The following is a 22,336-nucleotide window of genomic DNA, read 5'->3' on the forward strand; positions in this document are numbered from 1 at the left end:
CAGTTTACTGATATCAGTCCGGAAGTCCGCTTTATTTGTCCACTCAATTACATAATGGTAATGGTAATTAATGAAAATGAGAAATGATTATATAAAATAATCATGTTTACTTCATTTCTGTGGGTTTATTATAAGCAGCCTGCTGTTGTTGGGTCAGATGACTATACGCTATTCACGTATCCAGAGCACGTGATCTTCTGCACCGCCCAAGTTTACGAAACAGACACCCCTACCTCTGTAATAATCTAAGAGATCTAGTCCCGTCCGTATCAGTATAAAATCACAGACGTTGTGTGAGAAGAGTTGTAACTCAGACGTCATTCAGAAAAAATAGTCCCGTCCGAATAGGGCTTATAGGCGCAATAACACGTACATGCGTTATATCGTCTGTACACGTTACGTCTAAATACATATTTGCCAAAACGGCCTTCCATACACTGTCTCATCCTTCAGACTTCAGACACTGAGCCGTGGGATAACTTATGAGGAGTCAACCTGTGTAGACCGCTTATAAAATCTCACCAACAACACACCAAAACATCGAGTTGGACTCACGTCTGCCTACTTTTCCAGTTGATCACCTTTGAGTCTTTGTGGACATTTTATTCTTGCGGGTTTTCACTTATGTCCCGCAAATCTAGCGATGACTATAATCTACGTAGTATGAGCAATCTGATGGGCGAGAGGAGAAAGCGAGTATCGGATGATGGAGAACGGAGTCTCATCAAGGCTCCGTCCAGCGCCAGCAGCACCGCGCACACACCCGCCGCGCCCACCGCGGACCTGGAGCGGGCGGCGCGCAAACAGTTCCAGCAGGATGTCACGCCAAGCTTCGTCTACGTGCTGGCCGTGTTCTCCGCGATCGGCGGTTTTTTGTTCGGCTATGACATGGGGGTGGTTTCCGGAGCGATGCTTTTGCTTAAGAGGGACATGAACATCACTGCCCTATGGCAGGAGCTGCTCGTGTCCGGGACTGTGGCCTCGGCGGCGGTGTCCGCGCTGCTCGGGGGGTGCCTCAACGGGCTGTTCGGGCGGCGGGTGTGCATCCTTTTGGCCAGCTTCATCTTCTCCGTCGGGGGAATAGTTTTGGGATCGGCTCCGAATAAAGAAGCACTGCTGGTTGGACGGCTTATAGTGGGATTTGGGCTTGGTAAGTACTATAAAATGCACCTGCTGCTGGTCCACAACTTTAGTGTGCTTTTGACATCAGAAAAGTTCAAATAAACATGTTTGGACTGCAAAAGATGAAACTGATATCTTTTCTGTAGCTCACCAGGTATGTTAAACATTACTTTCATTTGTGTAAAGTAGTCGTGTTGATTCTACTGACTAGGGCTAAATCAAATTTTAGACTGAAAATTCTGTCATCATTTACTCACCTTCGAGTTGTTCCAAATCTGTATAATTTTCTATGTTCTGATGAACACAGAGAAAGATATTTGGAAGAATGCTTGTAACCAGACAGATTTAGCCATTGACATTGTATTTTTTCCTATTGTGGGAGTCAATGGGGGGCAAGATATGTTTGGTTAAGCATTCTTCCAAATATCTTTCTCTGTGTTCATCAGAACAAAGGAATTGATACAGATTTGGAACAACTTGAAGGTGAGTAATTGATGACAGAATTTTCATTTAGCTGAAGTATCCCTTTAAATAAATCCAGATATCCCGTTTATTTGCTACCACACATTTTGGTGCCCAATGCTGCCATTTTATTAATGATTAAACTCTCTTTATTGTCTCAAGCAGACTTTTAATCAATATATTGATGTTTATATTGAGTGTCGGGTGTCAAATGATTAGCAATGATTCGCTCATTTGCTTCAGTTTTTGTCAGACAGGCTAACTTAACACTCTATCTCAGTTCGCAATTCAGAATGAATAATTCGGACAGTTCACTCAAGCACTGAATCGTTTGAGGCGATAGAACAGTAAGATACTTTTACATTGGCCTACATGGAAAAACGAAACTGCTATAAACAACCTGGAATGTATGTTATTGATTATACTGCCACCGTAAGATGCTTTAAAACACTTTACAATAATGTTTACCACAGTTAACATGAACCAACATGCTTCCTTAGCACACTGTAAAAAATAAATAAATAGTTGAGAAAACGTAATAAAAACATGGTAACCGAATACAATACGATTTTTTTGTTGTCTCAGTGATTGTATAAACATTTATATACGTAAAATATGTCCATTTATGCAATGCTGTTTTTAATTTAGGTTATTTCACACCAATTCAACACATGCCAACAGTTTCACAAGCAAAGACATGTCTTGGATCAGTGTGAAAAGCCTACAAGTATAATAGACTCTAATAAATATTTGTTCAACTTACATTGCTTCCTTTGTTGGGAGAACATTGTGAAATCAGTTTTTACAGTGCATTTATTAATTATGGTTAATAATAGTTTTATTATTGCAGACATATTATATATTATTAGTTTAATATTAGAGCAGACAGACATTTTTATACAGACAGAGAAATTTGATTTAAAATAATTACATATTTGACATAATTGCATTTAACTGTTTGTAGTATTTATAAAAGGCAGAAATGTAGTACATACAGTATCATGTAATTATATGTTTTCCCTAAAAATGTTTGTCGAAATGTTTGTCAGCTCATTAATAGCCAAATTATATATCAATAGTGTTATTCTGAATTTAATTGAAGACCTACTCTTTTAAATTGTCTTTCCTTGTAATGAGTTCCAATCTAGTGTAACGGCGGGAAATCTTCTCTGCGTTGTGTTCAAAATCTTCAATAAAGACACGTCTCTGTCTGTTCAGCTTCGTTTATTTTCTGCATAAACAGAGCATAAGTTGTGAACAATGTGATGGTAGTTCTCTGTATTTGGTATTACCATTGCTCGTTAAAACACAGCATAACCTCCTATCGGCTCAGCAGGAAGTGATCTGAGCGAGCTAAACGAGCGCCAGCGGAGTATATTCTCTTAAGGTGACAGTGCACCATATTTGTCATCCTAATTGAACATATACATTCAAATTTAAAACGAAAAATATTAACACATACATGTAACATATAGAACAATTAAACAACAATATAAATTCAACAGAAAAGAAAAGGGGATTTTGAATGAAAATAACCATATTAAAACTGTTACACTAGCACAAATAAAGCTACATTGTTTTGTATGCTTTCTTTGCTGGGATTTAAGTATTTAACTTCTCCAAGACATAAATGAAGAGTTTGGTTCCAAAATGAGATAACTCAGTTTTTAAAAGTTTTCTAAAATCATGTTTTTTATTATGTTATCATGATTTTATTGTGTTTTATTTTGTTAGTTAGCTGTATTTTTTTAGTTATTATGGCTTAAATCAAAACTAACCAACTGCAGTTTGATTGATATTAATTGGAATGCACAATAAAAAAACATGATTACTGAACATTTTTAAAAACGGAGTTATCTCATTTTGGAACCAAACTCTTCAAATTATGACTCAAAAAAGCACAAGTTGACTTCTTTAATGTGATTTCAATATGAGTGATTATTCTAAAGGATTATAGACAGGCTGTATAATTACTTCACTTGAAAGAGTGTGTAGGCCATAACGTGTGTATAAGATCACAGGCTTTGATAAGATTTCATGCCATGCCTCATTGGAAATTCAGAACTATTTTTAATGAAGGCAATTACTAGATCAGAATCATAAGGATTCACGCGATTTGATTGGGTGGTAAGACTGACAGAGCTCCACTTGCTGCAAGTGAAATTTCTCATAAAGCTTGTACCATAAGGGCTTCCAAGAACGAGTCAAATGTCCCATGAGTGTTTCCAAAAAGCAATTTGGTTAATTGCTTATTATGCAGGATTACACACCGTCATTAGGGAAGACTGGTGTTTTCTCAAGCTTTATATTGTCCGGTGTATGCGATCTTGGTTGCTCAGATACAGTGAATCACTTTTACCTTTCACCCAGTCAGGGTTGGGTGATATAGCCAAAAAATATAGCTAAATAATTTTTTAGTCGTTTTATAATATGTGATGTGATATGTGATGATATTTATGTATGCTGTCTGAAATGTATTAGAGAAACTATAATTTCACCAAAGTATAGATTTTTTCAGTTTAATGCATAAAGTTAATTGTTAATTTTTGTTTGTCACGACTCCCAAGACAGGAAAGGATTGCGAAACAATCCCTTACATGCTCTCTAAGAAAATTTAATGGCCATCCCTATTATATTGTTATACTAACGGTATATATTTATCTATATTTTAAGTGCACATTTCTCAAACATCATTGTTGGTGCTTTCCGGATGTTAAATCAGAAGAAAAAAATCAATATACTTGTTTTAAAGGCAAGACCTAGCCATATAAGGACCTAAAATATAAATGAGATTTTGATACCCACACAGCATAACAACATACAAGCAACTACTCACAACATGATGACAAATTTTGCACCGGCAAGCATCACTCATGCTTTCTTCACAAATGTCTTATAAAAGCTTCTTCGTTTAATTTATAAGTCTATTTCACTGTACAGTGCTTTTCACAAATTACCTCCTAATTTACCTGTAATGTTACCTGCGCTTTTTCTTCAGAAGAAAAAACAAAATGTCTGGTTCAAGCGATTGAGCCCAATTATTTCTGAACTGACCTTTATGAGAACACAATAACAGTCTAGGGCAAATCCGAGGTCAGTGGAACCATAAAAATGAATCATATTTGTTTCCAAGCCTATTATCTTCATTATTTCTATATGACAGTAAAATCTTCCTTAAAATCAAACAGTCCCCTCTAAAAGTCGAGTCAAGTCACAAACACAGTGGTCAGAAACTTCATCCCAAAGGATTCAGGAAATTCCTCTGTCACGAAACAGGTGGGGGAGAACCCAATTGCAGGCAGCGGGGATGAAGGGGTTAACAAAGACTTTATTTAACAAATGATAAAACAAAACAAGAACCCACGTGGGGGTAAAACAGTAACAAATGATAAACAGGGACAACGACTAACTGAACACTAGACTAACAAACAAAAGACATGAACTAAACTCAACACTTACTAAGATGTGACTGGGGAATCCACAACAGGAACACAAGCATGAGGAGACGATAGGCACAACATGAATACACACAGCAAACACAATGACCGACACAGGACAATGAAACATGAGGACTATATGAAGGGGAGAAAATCAAGAAGGGACAGGTGCGGGGCATGAACTAATTAACAATGTAACCAAGGAGACGAAAGGGCGGGAACAGAGACGACACCGGAGAGAGAGAGAATATGGAAGGCCAAAACTTCTCTCTCCACATTAAACAAGGGATCCTGTCGTGATTCTGCCACAAGATCAAGAAAGACATGACAAGATGAGGCAGAATCACGACATCCTCACCCTTCAGTCTGGGCACAGACCTTTCTTCTTAATCACAGATGGTGTAAACTAGCAGTTCAGTTGGCCTGATGACGTCTAAGCCAATGGTGTGATCAGAGAAGTTAAGCTGTCTCGACTGCTGTCTCCATGACTCCACAACCCTTCTGCAGTGAAAGGCCATTAGAGGGTTGGGCCTCTCACGGTGAGTGTCTGGGGGAGGCGGTTGACTTGGGTGGATGGGTTTTGGCTTCAAGATACTGTCACTGATAATAAAGGACATCCTTCCTTTCCTTCATTCCCACTTTGTTTTCAACGTGGACTCTCACAATAATGAATCCGTCCCCTCGTTCGGCTGCTGAAGAACAGTAAACCAAAGAAAAAAACATCTTTGATATTGTCAGTGGATATAAACAAGGACACATCTTCTGCCTGACTGTTACATTTCTACAGTTGAGCTAAAATATTGATGTTTTTATTGAAAGTCTTAAGACATTGTGTATTGTGTCAGTGAGTAGATACTTGATACTTGTATTTTTAGGTGAATGTTTTGAAAGAGCAACAGATTTACTGATGGCCATTAATGTGTATTGGCAGTGGAAGGTCTTGAGCAACATCATGATGCGACTGAATGTAGCGTTATTTTTTATTGTATTGTACATGTTGACGCTGTCTACAGTTACATTCGTTTTTTAGCAGACGCTTTTATCCAATGCGACTTACAGATCAGGAAGCATTTTGTCATTTTACTGTCGACATAAGCAGTTGCGATGAAACTGAACGCCATACATCACTGAAATGAAATGATTTATTTAGCAACGTGTTAACAGTTACTCAAGTGCATTGCACAAATTGCTTTGCTTATGAGAGGTACACAAATAGCTAATGTTCATTAGAGAATGATTCATTAGAAATTCATTATAACAGTGTAGTTTTTGCTTTTTGAAAATGATAAGCATAATAAGCATAAAACAAGTATTGTATAAAAGAGTAGAGTAAATGTATACAAGTATATTTATTACAAGCATTTTTCATGATTCATATAAATAAACGGTTCAGAAGGGTAGAAAACAACAGTATAAGCCATATAAGATTTATATTTTTGGCCAAATTCGTAAAAGTGTAAAAGTCTCAGGTTCAAATCACAGAGAACATACACTGATAAAATGTATACTTTGAATGCACTGTAGAGTTGCTTTAGAAGAAAGCATACGGCAAATGCATAAACATGTAAATTGCGTTGAAACAATATGTGCCAGAATCTAAAGTCTTTCACATGCATAAATATGGAGTACTATTTATATTCTAGTTCCAAATTCTTGTCAGTCAAGATGCTGCTTACGAAGATGTTGCCTATGTAGAAAGTAAGCATGTTCTCTAGGTCAGTGGTTCTAAAACTATATAATTTTGAGAACACAATATTTATTATATTATTACTATATAATAATAATAATAATAAATATTATAATATTAAAATAATAATATATTATTATTGTTATTATAAAGAATTTATTTGGGGGGCCCAATGCACACTACAAAAAGGGGGCCTTGCAACGAAAACATTTGAGAACCACTGCTCTATACGTTTTAGGAGTGAGATGTGGTTTTATTGCATGAACACATAATCTGCTATTTTAAGCATTCAGATAAAGATGTTAAATTAACTGCATGCGTGCTTCAGACCCTTCAGCACTAAAGTAATACCAGGTGGCGTGTGTTTTCACCACATTACCGCAATCTGCTTCGAGCATGTCTCATTCAGATCGCCAAGCTGGTTAGGCTGATCTGTTTTAATGATTCTGGGAATTTTTCATCAGAGTGACAAGCTGCCTTACAAGCAAAACCAGCTAACCACCAAGGAGACCATGTTAAATCAACAAATTAACTAAATTGTTTTTCTCCACTGTTTACATCATGGTTATAACTACAGATGTATGTCTACTACATGTCTGCTCATAATATTATCCACAGAAACAACAAAAAGAAAGTAATACACAGCTTCCCAAACAGCAATGTTGGATAACCTGCATCAAACACTTTTGTATGAGAGAATACGTATACGTCACCCATGTGAAGTCTGCGTTTTTCAAAGCGTAAATGAAACGGCAATAACAACTGTTGTCTCACGGTATTGATTAACCTCCTTGCGAGGCAAGCAGTGAGGCGTTCCCATGGCAACAGGTACGTTGTCTGCCGGGCAACGAGAGCGACGGCAAGCAGTGAACTGGGGCTATTAATAGACTTTATAGGGAGCGGTGATGTCGTAGACCTTGTCAGATAAATGTGGCCGTGCACTTTTGGTTTGTCTTCTATTATAAATATCGTGTGAACATTGATTCTGCCAAATCACATTATAGGCTACTTACAGTATCTCCTTTCCCAATCCGAGTTATCAGGGAAACACATTTACGTATCCAAGTGATTCCTGAAATAACTTGCTTGTAAATTATTTGCATAATGTGACACCTCTGATGTAATTGGTCAGGTGGTCTGTCTGTAGCATTGGGCTTTTCTTAAGCCCCTTTTGATTGATGGGGAACATCACACAAAGCATATTCACTATACATGTCAAGTAGTCTTGTGTGTAGTTCTGTCGCTCTTTGAAAGCCCATAAAGATAATGTCCTTCAGAGAACTCTTACAGTGTAATAAACCTTTCAGTATTTGATGATTTATTGTGTTGGTGACTCATAAAGCATTATTGGTATATACTGTACACACAATTACACACACACACAAGAAAAACTAAAATAAAATAAATGGTTTATGTAGTCATTACTCACCTTCAATTGTTTACATAATTTGTCATCCCAAACCTCCCAAGACTTTTCTTCTTTTGTGAAACCTAAAAAGTGTTTAAACTAACTACATTTAAAGTTCCCTGAGCTGTACAATAGCTTTGCAATTAATAAAATTCAAGTTGTCATTTATTAAAATATTGTTCTTTGCTGCCTGAATGTGTGCTAATATTGTGTCCTAGACATGGACATGAATGATAAACGCCTTTAACCTGTTTTATCACAGAGTTATATTATGGTTTTAAATTGGTAATATAGCACAATTATAGGCCGCATGACGAAAACATATGTTCTCTATTTTTGTTCCACTGACGCTCATGAGGGCAAATTATGTAATTATGTTGTTCTGTGCTTATGTGTCTTTACTATTCATTCTAACTCTCTTTTCAAACAAGACTAAATAATATTACATTAGAAAAAGATCTCTAATTACGAAATATGATTAATTGCTTTGAAATTAATGTTGAAAATATTATTTTTGTTTATGTTCATGACTTCCACCACCTTTTTTATGTATGCTACAGCAATACATTTTAAATATTTACATGGCAAATGCTCTTTTGTTATACAGTAACTCATTGTCGTCAAACGGTCATTTAAATTATTATGAGCTAATTAATGCTCTTTTACAAGCAGAATTTACCAACATTGCAATGCTGTGTGTACTTTGAAGTCATCAAATGTATCAAAAATGTAATGAATGAATGAATGAATTTTTTCAGGTATAGCCTCTATGACTGTTCCTGTGTACATCGCTGAAACATCTCCACCTCATCTAAGAGGACGACTGGTCACAATCAACACATTGTTCATCACAGCGGGCCAGTTCGTAGCCAGCCTTATAGACGGGGCCTTCAGCTACATGCATCATGGGGGCTGGAGGTATGTTCTACAGCTTCCCTGTTCCTGTGGCTCAACCGATACTACAGGTCATTGGTTTAAATCCCAGGGAACAAATCCTTGAACTTTACATTTGAAAACATTGTGAACCATGGCAAACCTTCAGATTAAATGTACCATTTCAGAAAGAAATCTAATTTGCATCAGGCTTAGCCCGCACACCACCACAGGCGGATCTCTTGAAATACTGTAAATACGCAAAAATGGCATTCAATCCCATTGACTGGCTGCTACGACGTTTTTGGAAAGCAGGGTGCACAGGTGTTTATCGGGTTAGCAAACAAAGTGTTTACACTGAGAACTTGTAAGAAAGACAGATTTTTAACATCAATGTTTCTTGAGGCAGTAAGTAAATTAGGCATCCATGGCTATGATTATACAGTACAGTATTGTTTTCTGAGTTGTTTCTGTGAAATACAGCTTAAAGTATTAGTGTCTATTACTTTTAACAAGCAAAATTTAGTTTAAAGATACAGTATATCATTGGTTTTCCACAAAATGTCATTCCAAAGAATCATTTACAAAGAAAACCTGACTTCATGCAAACTATATTGCATCGACCTAGTGCCATCTGAATTTTGTTATTTGTTAAAAATATATTGAACCATCTGTTTATATTTTACTAAACCCTTGTTGAGTCTACAAATAAAAAAATGTCAGTCTATGAACAAATTTTCTATTTTAAAAAAGGGAAATAAACATGCATTTTGGATGTGACAAAAAAAGGACGCGTTTTTTGGGAGACGACAAACTTTGTAGGATTTCTGTGAAATAAAATGCACAATCCTGAAGCAATAATACCCAATTAATGGAGAAGGGATGCCTCTTTATAGAACATAAAATAGTTCTTTTATTTTAATTTTCATGTGTCCATTTATGAGGAATATGTAACATTATGGATGTGACAATCCTGAAAATGGCACTTACCTGACTATGAAAAATCATGTACTAAAAATAAAACAAATGCTTTACAAATTTGAAGAGAGATCTCACATGGGTGTTTGAACCACCAAATGTTAAAATCTGTGCTGTTACCATAGTAAAAACCGTTGGTAAAAACTTTCTTTTTTCATGGTAAGTTTGACATTTTCACGGAATTGTTTTAAAACTAAATAAATTTAGCTATTTTTAATTTTAAAAAAGAAATCTGAGATCATCTTCACAATCCTTTTATAGTTTTTTTAGAGTTCTCAAGTCTTAAAAATAAACTGGTCTGTAATTGCCAATTGTTTATCGCTAATTACCTCGTCTTCAGTTTAAAGTAAAAAAATCTACATTTAATAGAAAAATACAAAACTATAACAATAACAAAAAAAATGATTGTTGGAATCATTTTTTAAGCAATTTTATTCCAACTGACAAAAGATTAAACACTGACAATCAATAAAATCCATTTGAATTTAATAGACATTTAATGGGCATTTAAAATGTAAAACTGCAGCATGCTTGCTTAATATAAGCATAAAATTATCATCTGTTGTGGGTGCTAATATAGTTTTAGTTATCTTTATAGTCATCGTTCTATGAACGACCCTTTACGCAGGTAATAGATGTGTAAGCTGGTGCAATTTAATCTTTTAGCATTCAAAGACAGTTTAAGATTAAAATTATTTTTTTTATCTGTGTAGGTATATGTTGGGTCTGTCTGTGGTTCCTGCTATGATGCAGTTCCTAGGGTTCCTATTCTTACCGGAGAGCCCTCGCTGGCTCATCCAAAAGGGTCTTACCCAGAAGGCCAGGCGTGTGCTGAGCCAGATCCGTGGTAACCAGAACATAGACGAGGAGTATGATACTATCAAAAGCAGCATTGAAGAGGAGGAAAAGGACTGTGGAGAAGGTGAGAAAACAGTTTTTCACACTCTCACCCATGCAAGTAGCATGTACAAAAACAAACACAGTTCACTGGTGTCATTAAATTATGGAAAGTGGTTGTTTGCAATCTTGCAAGAACAACGCGACCAGATTCATTCTGAATGACAGAATAGCAAAGGGAAAACCATACAGTAATCAGAAGTAGTAGCAGAGTGTTTTGCCAGATACAAATAGTGATGTCGTATCGTGTCCCGTTCAGGTTAAGGGGAGGTGGTAGGAAGGCTCAGAGGACACTGGTAATAGTCCCAAAAAAAAACTAATTTAATTGATGGCAAAATTGAGAGGAAACATGTACACCATAGGTATAAAAGTGCAAAAAAAAAGGAAAACAATCTAACAACGAGTTCACAGACATAATGTCACTAGGCTCAGTGCCTACTTTGTCGCAACCTTAACCATGAAAACACTTTAAGACACTTGCTTCATTGACACCTGGTTACAACTAGACTGGCCTAAATAACCTTGGCCAGCCTCACTAATAAAACAAAATCTGTGACAAAATCTCTCAATGAACATATCTAACATACTGTATAACCTTTAAACAATAAAACCAATGAAGAAAATTATTCAAGTGACATGTCCCATTATTGGGTATTCAAGTCTTTAAATGGCTTTGAGAACAATTGGTCACAACCTCAAGCCTGAAGTTATATTACTTGGCCCCACATTGCAATATGGTATGACCCACAAGAATAAACAAGGACAACTATTGTCCCGCCCTCTCTTAATAGGAGGTACCAGTCCAGGGAGTGGTGAGTATGCCACATGGCATGTAAGATGACTTATTCACATATACAATATACTACAAAATAAATACAAATAAATCACATATAATCTCCAACTGGTCTCTGTGTGTTTTAATATTCCTTATAGCAGGGGTGTCCAATGTCGCTCCTGGAGGGCCACTGTCCTGCAGAGTTTAGTTCCAACTTGGCTCAACACACCTGTTTGGAAGTTTCTAGTCTTCTTTGTGAGACCTTGATTAGCTGTTCAGGTGTGTTTGATTAGGGTTGAAGCTAAACTTTGCAGGGCACCGGCCCTCCAGGACTGACTTTGGACACCCCTGCCTTATAGAAACTATTGATGATAAAAAATAGTCTGACATTGATCACTAACATGTGTACCTATCAGTGAACAACATACTTAATGTTAGCAGATGTACATTGGCTAGATTCTCATTTAATATAGCAGCACTGTACCCAAAATCTTACCGAAACATAAATCAAAGAATAAACTATAAATCACAGAAACCAAAAATATAGCGAACATTCCAAGAAACATTTAAGACTGCAAACAATAATGGCAAACCACACACACCTCATGGTTAGCATGCAAGTGATGACTACAACAAACAAATCATCATCCCAAGTGATTTGTAGCAAATTTAAAGTTTGCGTTGTCAAAGACATGGTCGAGACTACCAATAAACTCAGACAGTAAAGCTCACATATTCTACCATGTGATACGGCTGAAAACCGCAATCGAGTACAAACAGCTATTAACAATCAACAGTACAGAGACCTGCAATTGTAATCACTGTCATGTGAATGCACTCTTATCCTTCAGATTGTAACCAGAATGATGAATCTATGTCCAGCCAGATTGACTGTGTCCATAGATAGCATAAGAGAATATTACTCATGTAAAAAATGAATAGATGACATTTCAAACCTAAATATGGCTTCTGTACGAATGGAAGCCCTGATCAAAAGCCAGTTGCATATTTAGCTTACTCTAAAATTTTAGTTATTTTAGATAAAGATGCAAACATTGAGACCATTGTATTAGAATTTATTGTTTATTTGACATTATGAATGAAACAAAATCTTGATCACCAATTCAAGAGATTTCAGTCTCTTCAAATTCAAATGCATAACTACTACTTTTATAATTACTGCCTACATCACAGGTGTCAAAGGCAAGTTATGGAGGGATGTTGTGTTGTGTTTAGCTCCAACGGGTTGTCGTGTGGAATGTAAAAATGATTGTGAAATTTAGAGTATGTTTACACGATTGAAAACTTTTTCCTTTGTGTTTTTGAAAAGTTTCACGTACACACGACAGCATTATCAAAACGATCTGCATTTACATAGATGCAAGAAAGCGAATAAAAATGATGTATCATGCATGCCAGGCCGGTGGATGCCGATGTTGCACTGTAAAGAAACACTACGTTCCTGCGCACATACGCATACCCTGTTTTAATCGAAAAAGCACTTTTAATATACTTTGTCGACATGTATTGTATGTGTGTTTATAGTAGTGTGCCTATAAATACTATGTCTCCGCTGGTTGTAGTGGTGCAGTAAATCTATTTTTGCTGGAGAAATGATAAGTATGTCACGCGGCACAAACATGCAGCATGGGGGCCACCATTTTTGTTTGGGGAATACTCGCTCATGCCTACAGACTGAACGCATAATTTGCATGCGTATGACGTCATCGTTTTTGGAAAACGGCGCATTCAGAGTTTACACGGAAACGATAATGCTGTCGTTTTCAAAAATTTGTACTTTGAGACCCGTTTTCAAAAGTTTGTGTTTTCAGTCCCGCAAAACGCCATTTTCGTGTAAATGAACAATCAAAAAGCATAAAAAGTTTTCCGTTTTTAGTAGAAAACTGTATCGTGTAAACGGCCTCTTATAAAATTACGCATTTGTAGTGATGTGACACATTCATTTGTGCCATTTAGCCCAAAACAAAATGGCGGACGACATTGTACCACATTTGTTTTCGTTGTATTTGCCATGATTTCAAGTCTTCATTTCCATTCGCTTTATAGTCTTATACCTGCAGCAACAAGTCTGCCTTTTCTCAACATTGCCGCAACTTTCAAAGAGGTGGAAATTATGTGTACTGAAACTTTCTACATCTCATGTACATTACAGGGAAGTATGCCATTTCAGTAAGAATGAACAACTTTTGTAAAATGTTTGAAAAGGCTTGTGTAGACGAAGACCATTTTTCAATGAAAACACTGTATTTAAATGTAACTGGATTAGAAACAGCAGCCCTGCGGGACCGCAGTTTGACACCCCTAGCCTACATAGAAAATTGCTGCCTAAGGGCCAGCAAATTGATCACAGAGTAAACAGACTTGCCCTAAAGGTAAAGTCTGTCATTTTGTCTATTTTAAAATATTTTCTACTGCCCCAGTTTGATATAGAAAGGCAACCTATAAATATCACACACACAATGTCACACACCACCATTTTCGGGTCCAAACGCTGTAAAAAACCAATCCTGTAAAAAACCAATCCTGTAAAAACAAATCCTTGAAAAATATGTTAATAATCTGGCAGCTGGGGCACCAGAAAAAAACATAAAATAACATTTTCTGTAAAAATAAAATGACATGTTGTTCATGTTATTTTGCACCAAACTTGTACATTTATAGTGTTTTACCGCATTTCAAAAATACTGAAAACTCTGTAAAATAAAACAGTAAAATTCGGTGAAATTACAGTATTTAAAGTGTAGGCAAACAACAACAAAATTTCATATACAGTAAATTTGCTGTAAATAGATGAATGTAAATTGAGTCATGATTCGACTGCACAGAAAAGTGAAACTCTTCAAAGAAACCCATAAAAAAATTAAATGCTTAAAATATAAACGCCTAAGACCCAGGTCTCACATGGAGTCACAGTTTGAGCAATGCCAATGCAATGTCAAGGGGCAAGAGGACCTTGAAAAGTGATTTGATTCTGCTAATTTGCTCTGATTCAAAAGGTTTTTATACCTCACTGCTAGAGGTGAAGGAGCCCTTTGAGTATTTAAGCTCTATATATAATATCAGTTATATTATAGTGTATAAGAAAATGCCATGTTGCACATTTTATTTGACACAGTCAGAGTACCGCTGTTAATGTCAATGGAAAGGGAAGTAGAATATGAAAATTATAAAGAAAAGCCAGACAATGCTTAAACATCATGGCAGTAATCTTGGGACCACAACTCATTTGAATTTGCTTATAACGATCAAGTGTAATGGAAGGTAAAATTAGTGGCTATTTAATGGCACAGGGGGGGCAATTAAATATTGTTTTGTTGAACAGCATGTTGCATTCTGATTCATTCAAATGAATCTAATTCAGCCGTAGGTGGAGACAATTGCTGGCCGTAGGAAGCTGCTATCCCCCCAACCAACCCGTATACAATCTTGTTCACAAATCACATTCTCCCACACCTGAGTTTTTAGAACAGTGGTGGCCAATTAGTTTCTTTTGTTGTAATTTTATGTTGCACTAAATTGTTGCACTAAAAATACATCAAATTATTCACAACACAAAAATAAATGAAACTGTATTTAACCTAGTGTTGGACATGTTGTCAATGTTAAAATCAACATAATTTGGTTAGTTTCTATCAAATGAGTGATAAATCTGCATCTCAATGTTGTGGGATTTGATTGTTGATTGTTTTTCCGACGTGTTTAAAACATATGAGTTTTGTCCTTTCCATTTTATTATTAAAAAATATGTATATTTATGTTATATTAACGGAATTTTGCATTAGTTTTGCTTGTTATCCGTGACCCAGTCAAAACGGATCAGAACAGATGTCGGCCCCAGCCATGTCATTGTGGATCAGCCATAAATAATCGCTCTTGGGCATCATAAAAATGATACCTTTGACAAAACACATACAAAACAAGCCATGCTCTCACCTCTCAAATGTGCAAGGTCATTAGTTATGTGTTTCATGAACATGAATGGCAGTGACTATTCCCAGTGGCACAAAGTTGAGCAGGGGTCAATCACATTTATGCAAATGAGTAGTGGGACTACCAATGGGAGTACAAACAGTGATTCTCATGTTATCCAATCCAGTACCTTCGAGATGACATATTTCTTTAACCCGGAAGTAAGCGCCACGCTGGTTCCCTTGACCGAAAGCCTATGCATTTTTTCCATAGAATTGAAAGATCGCAAAAAATAAGCTCTGTGATTAACAAAGGTTTATGATGTTTACACCTTTTGTCTATCAAAATAACCTTTACAAATAACACAACATTTGTTACTTTTGAAGCCGAAATACAATCGGCAGAAGTAAAAAGCTAACATGATGCTATAAACAGACCACACTTAAGGTCACTCGATATTAACGTCACCACCACCAAGCCTCCGACAACTCTTTCAAACTTTATTAAAAACGTGTTCCCTGGTAAGTAATTACTCAGTGAATGAATTCCGCATCTACTTTTTAAGAGATTTGTGAGCTTTATATGCGCGATGACATCTAACATCCCCGCCAAAGGAGGTAGTCGCTTTTAACAACTTGTTAGCAACTGCCATTTTTAAGACACAGTAAGGCTTTAAAAAATCACGAGGGGGTTATAATTGGTGTGTTTTATGTCATAGAATAAAACGTGAAAATATGTATAGGTTTTGTTTACCACAGACCTTATTTCAAGCGATTTACCAAAAACCCATATACTTTGGAGCGATGGAACCGGAAGTCCTAAAATGCTAACTCGAAAGCATATAAATGTTTCAGGAGTACAGTCTTCACTGTATTTATGAATTATAAAATAATACTTAGATTGTAATAAAGATGTACTGTAATGCTCTGAGCAGTGAATGACTAAACTCATGGTTTTCGTGACAACATCTAAGCCATGAACACACTTGACGTCTTTTTTGACAAGAAAAAGTTGACGAGCGCTTTTTTAGTAAAAAGAAAAGCTGGCAGCGTTTGTGCATGAAGGCAGCTCAGCACACAGGATTCATATAGGCAGAGTAACGGAAGTCTATTTGAATTATAAACAGAGACCGTTTTTACCAAAACTAACCACATGTTTTAAAACTACAGTACTAATTTCTCGCTAGAAATGCAATCGAAAGTTATTAAAGGTGAAAAATAAATTTTATTCATATTAAAATATGTTCAAAGTAGCGCTTCGGCCTCCATTTTATTTTTTAGAGAAGGATCCTGCTCGACCATGTTGTTATGGAAACGACAGGTCTCGCTACTCGCTTGTCATTGGTCAGCTGTCAAAAAAGATGCTTGATGTAGGGAGTTTTCTTCAGAAAAGTTGGACTTTTTTCAACTTAAAAAGGTGCTCGGAGCTACAGAAAAAGACGCCGGCGGTGGCGTTTAAAAGCGCTCGTGACTTTTTTGGAAAACACGGTTTACTCCATAGGATTATAATGTAAAACAAACGCTGGCAGCTTCAAAAAAGAAGTCAAGTGTGAACACGGCCTTAGTCCTGTTTCAGCCACCGTAGTGCTTTGAAAAGGAGGGTAGAGGTGGAGTGAGCCGTTGGTTGCAATTCGCAACCCACTGTCTTTACTAATATGTATTTCTTTAAAATTATAAGCTGCTTTACCACAATGCAGGATACTGAAAAGTTAAAATATATATAAAGAATACATTAGAATTTAATATCTAAATTTAAAGTTTTAAACTTACTTTTGGCAGTTCTCACACCTGCAAAAACATAGCAAGTGCATCCAAGTGTAAAACGGAATTAAGTAATTAAAATTAAAAGTATAAATATTTGTAGATGCTACATAGCTAGCTATGACATTATAAACAAAATGTTTGGTAGTTGCTGTCTAACATTTTATAAACTGTATGTGTTGACTTGTTCTTTAGAGGTTTTTGAAAAACAGGAAATTGTCTGTTTGCTTAAATCATTTCCTAAGTCTATATTTTTATATGTACTCAGAGCATTAAAAGTAGTATAAGCAATAAGCATACTTCCGCCTTTTAAAATGTTAAAACTAATAAGAGTTATTTTGACAAACAATATATGAAAAAGATGTTTGAAAACATACTCCAGCCAAACAAGACTCCAACAGATGTGATAATGATCTAGATGAATTATTTAATAGTCAAATGCATTCACTTGATTGTTGTTCCAGACAAATTATTTTCTGAGATTGATGTCACTTAATTATATTGTAATATAGGCTACACAGAGGTATCGTCATGTGCTGCAATCATGTTTTGTTGCCCTGCTGTGTATACTGTGCATGTTGTTCTGGTTTAGTTCATCATTTTGTTTGTTTTGATTTTTCCTGATGTGGAACACCACGGCACTAATAGAAAAGGATGTGATAGATTTCTAGAGGATCAGGGGAGATATAATGAGAAATCATCTGTGAAAATGAGGTGACACTGTTAAACATGCCATCTGTGATCGCACCAACTGCGACAGCTACACTAAAACATCACATATAGAAAAAGACTGATAAAATGGGAATTACATGTTTACGTAGCATTTAGAATAAACAATTCTGATATGAGGATAGAGAGCATGATACCTCATAAACCTTAAAGTTTAATATATATCCCATATTTGGGTGGTGCTTGTCTTTGCAAAACTTGGTTGTTGTGGGTGGTTTCCAGGCTTTTCTAATTTATAAAGTTATCTTTATAGTATGTTGCTATATTGTTAAATGTTCTGAGTTACTGTGTGGGCATTGCTTCATAGTTAATACAGTATGTGGTTGCTTACTGGCAGGGTGTGTCTCTAGACCCCTTTTACCGGGCACGTGCCCCAGTATAAATATCAAGTTTTAACCATTTTGTTTATTTGTCACTGGAATCATTTACATTGGTAATAGCGGCAAAAATCTATATGCAACATAGTAAAAGCGACGCATTTTAACCGGTCCGAAAACACAAACTTGTGCTGTACTTTCGCGGAGAAATCCATGTCCGCTCGCGTGTGTGTTTCCTTGCAACAACTGTTGCATTGGTTCAAAAAATGAACCAACTGTATTTGAAATATTATTTGAAATATTGTTGAAAAGATGAAATTATTGTTTGTTATCATTGTGTAATGAATGCAGATGTGCAAGAAATGCATTATTTCCAGACAGTGCATGCAAATATGTATGTTAATTTATGTTAATGTTAAGTATGCTGAAGATACTCAAATATTTTGAAATACATAAATGTTTACCTTCCCCAGTATTGTTGCACTGTAGGAATAGTGATTTAAGAAAGGGAAGTTAGTATAGTGCATTGTGTTGCATACTTCTTGTACACAAAAAAAGTGATAGAGAAAGTATAGGGGCCTATGTGCCCCAGTAGAGCTTTAGGTCTAGCAACGCCCCTGCTTACTGGCCAAATAAAACAGTATCTCTCCAGTATCTTTCTGATAACATGTCACCTACTGGTAAAAATACATCTACTGAATTGGTTTTGATGTACAGTATGTTTTAATGTGTAGATGTTTATGTATACATCAACAACAAGTGACCACATGAGTGTGCAGATGTGTGGGGTTTTTTGTGTGTAGAATGTTGCAGATTGTTGTGACACTAGAACAGTTCAGTTGTGTTTTGTGTTTCAAAACACACGATATTATGCTTGAGTTCCAACACCCACATTATTGTGTTTCATTTTAATGACAAACACTTCAATCTTTTTTTAAATATACAACAAAAGATTTCTGGTTCTATGTTGTGTAAATGTATAACAGGTTTATTTCATTAATGTGTCTTTGTCATCACAGTGCTATATCACAGTGCTTGGACCATAGGGCAAGACATTGAAAATAACAAACATTATCCTTTGATGAAAGCCTAATGTTAGAAGATTGTCGCTCTGGCTTTTAGTGTTATATTAATGAGACCAAATAACAGAATGTACTGTAATGATGCATTCAGTAGGTCTGTGATGTTTGCCATGTTATGTCTGTTCAATTTACTATGCTTCACTTTATATTACAATGCTCCCGGTAAAAATATGGCCAGTCTATATTGCCTGTGGTTGTAGAAGGCCACTGTATTACTTTCTTTGGTTGCATCCTTTTAAATGGTCTTTCGCTTTGATAACCTTTTAGTGTAAATTTCCCAACTGGGCAGTCACAATGACTACAGGTATGACATATGAACACACACACTCTGCCTCTGGCTGGCGAATACTGTCGCATCGATAATATCTTGCCAGATATGTTCCTCATTGCTAATTTTGCCATTTGGATGACATTTATGATTTATGATTGTGGGAAGCTGAAAAACACAATTGAATGATGTCTTACAAATCTTGAATAATTCGATTATTATTCAATTTTTTTCAAAACCATAAAAAGAGGGCTATAGATTACCATATCGTTTCACTTATTTTTATTCATGAAGAGTTTACATGTAATAGCTGATGATGTCATTGGAAAACTGGATTTGTATAGATGGCCTGAAGATCAGGATGTAAGATTGAATATTGCTGAATACCGAATATAGAATGTAGATTAAATTACATTTTGAGACAATACTGAAGTATTCTTTTGGAAAATAGATGTATAGATCTTTTAAGCATGTATAGTTTAAATTAGCGTTATTAAACGTGAAAATGTTTTCTTGAAAATGATGCTTGATGTCATATTGATTAGTTATTACAGTGTAGCTAATGCTCATAATTAATTATACATAATTAATCATAATAATAACCAATAATCATTCTAATATGTATAAATGGTTATCATGTGAAACTGGTTATGGTATGACATAAGGATGTAACGGTATTGTAAATATCGAAGTATCGCGATAGCATTTTTTCCCGATACTATCGTGGTCGCATGACGATAGATCTTCCAGGCAAAGTGTAGTTTTTTCAGCCAAATGGAGCGAGTTGAGGGAAGCGGGAACTACAATTCCCATCAACCCATGTGTGCCCATCATCCTCTGCGCTCTGCTGCCGCCCTACAGATCAAGTTGAGCGAAAATGGCGGATGCCGCTAGTGGCATAGAAACGGATTTACAAATTGTTGAAGCTAGGGCTGGGCGGAATGAATATTCTGTTACCGCGGAATAAAATGTCAACCGTAAGAGATTTTTCTATTCCATGTATTCCGCGGAATGTAAATAAGTGGGCGTGGTTAACTCGGCACTCTGCAAATTAGGCGCTATTCTCAAAAAAACTAATGAATTAATCCACCCGTAACAAATGAACGTATCAAACATTCTTTTGACCTTCTTTCAGTCTGTAGTTTAGTGATGCGCTCCAGTCCGGCGTGTTCTCTCTCACCCGCAGTGCTCGTGCAGGGATCTGCGCCAGCATTTAAAAAAGCTCATTCTCAACACGTATTTCAGAAGTCAGGTTGTTTTGAAAAGCTGTTAATAGTTTTATAAAGTTTAACTTCAGGCGAACCAAGGTGAAACTGCGTTGAAATGCGCGATGATGCGCGTGAGCGCTTTGATGTGACGCGCTTCTACCTCCAGTTTTGGGAGACGCGTGAGGAGTCACCAGAGACTCGCAGTGCAAAAACAAGCCCGAGAATAAACTAACCTAAAGACAGAGAGTCGCAACACACTAAAAGTGCTCATCTAATAGAGAGTGAAGAGCGATAAAGACCTACAGTACAGACCCCATGAACACCAGTTTAGTCATATACTGTACTCTCATTGTTTGTGCATATTCATACTTTATTGTTATATGTTGTCTGTCTTCCTACTGTATACATATGATATAGCCAGAAGATAAATATGAATAAATAATACATCTGATTATCAGAACTTAATTTGATATCTTTAGTACATTTTCATAACTTACCTACATTTTAACTATGGTGAGCATTTAAATGAACTGTAATAAATAAATTAGTTAAATCAATCTAAGAAAAATGAGGTTTAAAATATAAAATTATAATGGGAGATTGTTTCATGAAATATATCGTTACCGTGAAATAAAATTACTCATTCCTTGAAATAGATTTTTGGCCATTCCTCCCACCTCTAGTTGAAGCTAAAGCGAATTATAAATCGCATGTGTGGAAGCGTTTCGGTTTTCCCGTAACAAGAAACGAGAAAAGGTGACGGACAGACAAAAAACAATATGCAGACACTGCCAGACTGCGGTGAAGTACAATTCGGGGAATACGACTAATATGAAGAGCCATTTGTTACATGAGTGAGTGAAGCAGTGAATGAGGTGAGTGTGTGAGTGAAGCAGTGAATGAGGCGAGTACCTGACTGGTTGTGAGTTGTTAAAAGTTGACAAACAACTCAAACTTTTTTCATTTTAATTTTTTCATGTTCTCAATTTTTATGTTATTAATTTTTATGCTATTATATTACTGTTCTTTGCACTTTAAAATTACCTAATCTAAAAATAATAAATGTGATCTTTGTTCAGTCATAGTTTAATAAACACTTATACCACATTTTTCCAAGTCTTCATTTGTTTTGTTTTTTTTCCTGCACAAAATTCAATAAATATCGTATCGTAGTCTTCATATCGAGGTACTATCGTATTGTGAAATGTTGATACCGTTACATCCCTAGTATGACAATATACTGCACTCATTTAAGACTAGACTGTGTGGTGGTCCTGCTTCAAAATTCACATCATATCTCTATTTAAAGTGATGGTGAGGATAAAATGAGAGAAAGGACCTTTATCCCCCTGCAGAATTTTTCTCAATATTCATTTAATATTAAATGAAAGTCAGAGTACAGC

General features: G+C 36.0%; 1 protein-coding gene across 1 annotated transcript in view; it reads left to right on the forward strand.

Annotated features, from left to right (window-relative positions):
- The first annotated feature begins 436 nt into the window (after positions 1–436).
- LOC130547607 (proton myo-inositol cotransporter) overlaps positions 437–22,336 on the forward strand; it is a 64,484-nt gene continuing 42,584 nt past the window's right edge. The window contains exons 1-3 of the mRNA XM_057323669.1: positions 437–1,150; positions 8,875–9,034; positions 10,681–10,889. Coding sequence (XP_057179652.1) covers positions 625–1,150; positions 8,875–9,034; positions 10,681–10,889 — 895 coding nt within the window. The 5' untranslated portion in view covers positions 437–624. The remainder of the gene's footprint in view (positions 1,151–8,874; positions 9,035–10,680; positions 10,890–22,336) is intronic.

The sequence above is a fragment of the Triplophysa rosa genome, linkage group LG24, assembly GCF_024868665.1.
Source record: "Triplophysa rosa linkage group LG24, Trosa_1v2, whole genome shotgun sequence".
In the NCBI taxonomy this organism is placed as follows: domain Eukaryota; kingdom Metazoa; phylum Chordata; class Actinopteri; order Cypriniformes; family Nemacheilidae; genus Triplophysa; species Triplophysa rosa.